We start from the raw sequence: 5,079 nt of genomic DNA on the forward strand, positions 1-5,079 counted from the left end.
ATACATATATACACACATACATACACATATATACATACATACATACACACACATATACATACACACACACACATATACATACATACATACATATACACACACACACACACTTTCAGAACCACAAAACGCATAGCATTAGAATCTCACACAACTTGATCTTATTTACCTGCTCTGAATGGGACATTAACCCAGTTAACTGTGTATTTCTTTTAACATTTCCAAGAATATTCTGTATTTGCTTTCTAGCTGAACTAAAACAGCTTCAATACATGAATACTGTTGAAAAGACAACAAAGACTCACCATGGACTTCATCTCCCATCCATCGCCATCCATCGCCATCACCAGCCCATTTTCTTACTGTTCTCAACATATTCCTGGGGAGGGAAACAGAGTTATAGAACAGTTATTCTACTCACACTTTATATAAAAGAACATGGTGATCGTTCATTGTTAAGAATAAAAGTGTTACGGTTTGAGAATCAGAAAGCATTGGACCTTCGAGTTAATAAACCAGAAATACCCTTTTTTCTATGAGTTCTGAATGATTCACTGGGAGTTCTGGATTAGAAATATGGACGGTTTGTCATAGAACATAAATGATCATGGTGCCTGAAGCAGGTGAAAATGTGAGGACTGCATAACAAAGTAGAAGAAGCCTCAAACTAACATCTGGGTCAAGATAAATCAATAAAAAAACATTATACACTCAAAACAATGAGTCTGATGCAAGAACTTTGTCTGTGAGGTTTGTTGATACAAGCGTTCCAACTCAGATTTGTCAACCCTCTTAACTGCACAAACTCGTAGTAAATCGCTCACCGAGCACAGTCAGCGCACCTAAAATCGCCATACAAGGCTACCAGTTCCCAATCCCAGAGTTATTAGATCAGAGAATATTATAGTCTATATGCTTCTTAAACTCACTGGGGAAGAAAAATGCCCTCTGAAGCAATACACTATACTGTATATAATTTGTTACTTCATTAATTGTCAGCCGCTGAATCCCCTTTACGCACTATTCTCTCACCATTAAGGCCTTGTCCATGTAGTACTCGTGTCCAGGGCTGCCATCATTGTACTTTGTGTCCACAGCGAAGCAGAGGAAGAGAACGTCGACCACATTCTCAAAGACCGAAAGGAAGCAGTGAGCCACCAGGAAGGCAAACAGACAGACAATGAGGAGAGGCAGGACCCACACAGTGTACTCCCTCTGGTAGTTCAGAGCCAGGACGCCGGCGAAAGCCGTACAGGAGACTACAAGCACCTGAGAGAGCAAATATAAGACGAGTTAAAAACATCTATTTGGTTTTGAGGGAGTATCTCACATAATACATTTCTTTTAGTGGACAACGCCACAGAATGCGTCTCTGTGCGGTACCTTTCCCAAGAAGAGGACAAAGTCGCCCACGGTGTTGATGGCGGCCACTCGGAGGGCATTCTCCACCAGGATCAGGAGAGCGTCACGGGCGGAGGTGCAGAAACTGGTGCTGTTGATGGCTGTCGCCGTGTAAGCATTCTGTAATGATGCGATACGGACATGTACACTGTAAATACTTGAAGACCTTATTTCCACTGTGCAGTACACTAGATTTCCTTCCTCCACCAATCCGAAAAATACTTACTTGATTTAAGTACACAAGGCACTTCTCAAGACACCACAGACAGCAGACGCAAGCTTTCAGCATGCAACGAGCACAAGCGTTTTCCTATGAACAAATAAAGAACAAACTTGATTAAAATGTATGTATTAAAAGTACTGACAACTTTCATGAGGCCATCATGGAAGTTGTTTTTTGAGTTTGTAGCATTCTGCCTAATTCCTGGGCTCACCTTTCCTTTGAGCTGGCTGTGGATATACGTCAGGATGAGACGAGGGATCTTAACAAGCGTGATGATGAAGGAGCCTTTGGCCAGAGTGCCAAGATGGTAGCGGATGGTACGTGCCATGGAGGAGAGGATGGGAGTTGCTGGCAACTGGGACTTATTCCTTTAGTTAGTTAGATAGTTAGATAGATAGATAGAAGCCATATGTGTAATTATACAGCCTAAAATAAACATGACAGCAAAGACAACATTAAGTCTTCCATGTGGTAAAATTATAAATGACATCCTGTTCACATCCTGTTCGCACCTTGTGAAGTAGTAGGTGACTACAGCTCCGGCGATAGTCATCTGCTGGAAGGCGAGTATAAACTCATTGATCCAGATGAGACCCACAGCGTGATACCACACCAAGTACTGGAGAGGCCCCTGCATTTGGTATTCAACAACACCCGTAGAGTTGTTTTTTACCGGTGTCCCTGTGAAGGAATACGAGTGTGAGTTTGTGTTTTACTGCTCAGTCAGAGTCATTTTTACACAAGGGCTAAACTGTTTGCATCCACTGGTCACGCCTCTATATCTCCTTGATATCTTTGAGCATCCTTCCCGGAAACAAGTGCGACAAATTGTATCTGTCTGACCTCTACTTGTAATGTATGACTGACGTTGAACACAATTCCCAAATTACCATATAGAGTGTTTGTACTCTATGGATGTTTTTTTAATAATTACATTGCAACATCTCCTCATTGCACAGCAACTAATATTTCGCAAAGACATGCATGGAAAGCTTCACTATACAATATATGTTAATGCTAATGCATTGTGAAGAGATTTCACTGCTGTTGGAATTGAATCAATGATATCTATAATATTACTTTTTTGAATACTTACCAAATACACAGAAACATAGTAAACATAAAGTAAGAAAACGTGATGTTCCGACTGTATTTGTGCTGGCCTTCGGTTTTTTTTCAGACTTTTCTGAATTAAAAATCAACAGTAGAAAAAGAGGAGTGGGAGATGAAGGGAGACGTTGTTCTTCTGCTCCATCCTCCCACATCAGGAGACTAGCACAAGATTCCAAATGTGGGAGTTTATTCGTGCCACGAAAACCAAGACAAAATGTCACAAGCACCAAACTTAATATTCGACTTGTTTGGGAAACGGTCCCACCAACACATCTGATGCTAGAAACGTGTCTGTGTGCCGCATTGACAATAAAAGCTATTCTGAAGCATGTATACACAGACGTAGCGTTTCTGAATAGTGAATGCCGTTTTTTGACACATCCACATAAATGAACGACTAGTATTGGAGCTCCTCCCCAGCAGCCTAGGTCCTCACCTGAAGTCCCGAGAGAGAGGAGCACAGTGATCCAGTAGATCCAGAAGAGCATGAGGCAGAGGAAGGTCCAGAAGGGCTGCAGGGCCAGCAGGGGAAGGTGAATGAACACTTTACCAGCCACGTGGAACAGGGAGATGGTGAGAGCCACGCGCTTCCTCATGAAGAACATCACAAGCAGGAGAACCACCTGGAGGGTGACACACAAAGACGAGCGATCTAGTGAACCGAGCTGTAGAGTTTAGGAATTCAATTCAATTACCTTTCCTGTCAGGAAGAAGCACATACATTTAACCATATTCAACAAGTGGTGTTTACTTGTGATATAGGAAGCTGTATCAGAAATGCATGCATTACCTGTACACTCAAGAACATACCGTGAAAATGGTAGCAACAATTGCATACACGAGCAGGGCCTTAACGTTGTCTGAGGCCACTTCTTTCCCAAACACCGATAAGGTATTATTATCAAGGGCTTTCCTGTGGTCTGCATAGAGCCACCAGAGGATGCCCGTCCCGCCTGCAACAGATCAGAGCAGAGACGAGTTCAAGTATAACCTGAATACAAAGACATCCTGTGCTGCTGTCTCGCATCAACATAATGTAGTTAAGAGGTGTGTAGGTGCTAGAACATGTACGCTGCATCTGAAGGTTACCTATAGAGCCGATGACTACCAGGACCGTTATAATCCAGACCAGCACTTTGGAGATGTAACGAATGACAACCATCATGATCAGGGACAGAACTGAGAAAAAGAACACAGTGCATCATATAAGTGCATAAAACACTACGAACAACAATGTTTATCTACGCGATACAATGAAGCCGTGGGTTTGTAAATGAATGAGACACGTGTGGAAACACGAACGTTACGAATGGTGCAGCGTCGACATTCAACACAACCAAAACCAGACGGATCAAATAATTGAGATGAAAAGAGATAAACTTGATGATGACTTCTGTCTTTTTGCTGCACCAATGGGAGGAGTTCCAGCAGACCTCAACCGAATGCTGCCCGTGGGCTGAACGTCAGCGGATACAATGGATGTAACCACTCAGACGTTTCCTGTTGTTTTTATGACAAAAATAGCTTTGCTTCCGAAAGTGGCCTTCCTACTTGAATCCTCATGATCAATAAACGGTTGAGCAGTGGGAGCAGCAGAAAAAAAAAGAAGAAGAAATAACAGTAATTTGTCATTGGATTAAAAACCATTCATTATATGTCTAAAATAATTCCAGATGTGTTATACCAAAAGCCAGCAAACAAAGGCCCATTATGATCTCCTTGCTGGCCATCACCCCGGCGATGACCCGGCGCAGCACACTGTTGTCACCGACGAACGTAATGAAGGCCTGGGCGAACTCAGCATAGCAGCCGATATCCACAGGAACACAGCGGTGCAACAGTGGGACAGACTTACTACAAACAAGACAAAGAAGAAGAACATGGGTTCAACTGTTTCTTGTGAATACACCTTGAAGCAGTGGAATACAGACTATATCCATCTATTTCTTTGGTCCTTTTTGGTCCTGGAATGTGTACATGTAAGGCTACAGTGCATAGTGGTGTGAATTAACCACTGAAATACATAAGTCAACAAATATATAATGACTGAATGGTAGACTTTCTGTATTCTCTCTTCCCATCCCCCTACCCTCTCATCAAGTCTCTTAACTAAAACCTAAAAGGATGCACTGGATTACCTCGGAGGAACAGGGAGTTTGGGACATTTCGTGGATCTGTCTGAATGGCTTGTGTATCTTGGAGGAGTAATATCATAGGAGCAGAGATGAGATCCTGTCAACAGAAAAACCCAAAAATAAGATTAGAATATTCAAAACGTGTCTGCAAGGAATTATAATGGTATGCAATATATATATATATATATATATATATATATATATATATAT

The 5,079-nt window shown here is 42.0% G+C and overlaps 1 protein-coding gene across 1 annotated transcript; it reads right to left on the bottom strand.

The window, feature by feature from the left end:
• Window positions 1-143: 143 nt before the first annotated feature.
• Window positions 144-4,979, bottom strand: LOC116379205 (choline transporter-like protein 1; the record flags this gene model as incomplete). Its single annotated transcript, XM_031841146.1, is given in 12 exon segments — window positions 144-350; window positions 353-376; window positions 1,030-1,266; window positions 1,381-1,518; window positions 1,625-1,708; window positions 1,833-1,989; window positions 2,134-2,302; window positions 3,171-3,357; window positions 3,545-3,687; window positions 3,824-3,913; window positions 4,419-4,588; window positions 4,873-4,979. Coding segments are annotated over 12 exon segments (1,605 nt in total), but the record flags the coding sequence as incomplete, so codon positions are not given.
• Window positions 4,980-5,079: the final 100 nt, after the last annotated feature.

This window comes from Anarrhichthys ocellatus, unplaced genomic scaffold, assembly GCF_004355925.1.
Source record: "Anarrhichthys ocellatus isolate YVR2014 unplaced genomic scaffold, GSC_Weel_1.0 scaffold3881, whole genome shotgun sequence".
Classification (NCBI taxonomy): domain Eukaryota; kingdom Metazoa; phylum Chordata; class Actinopteri; order Perciformes; family Anarhichadidae; genus Anarrhichthys; species Anarrhichthys ocellatus.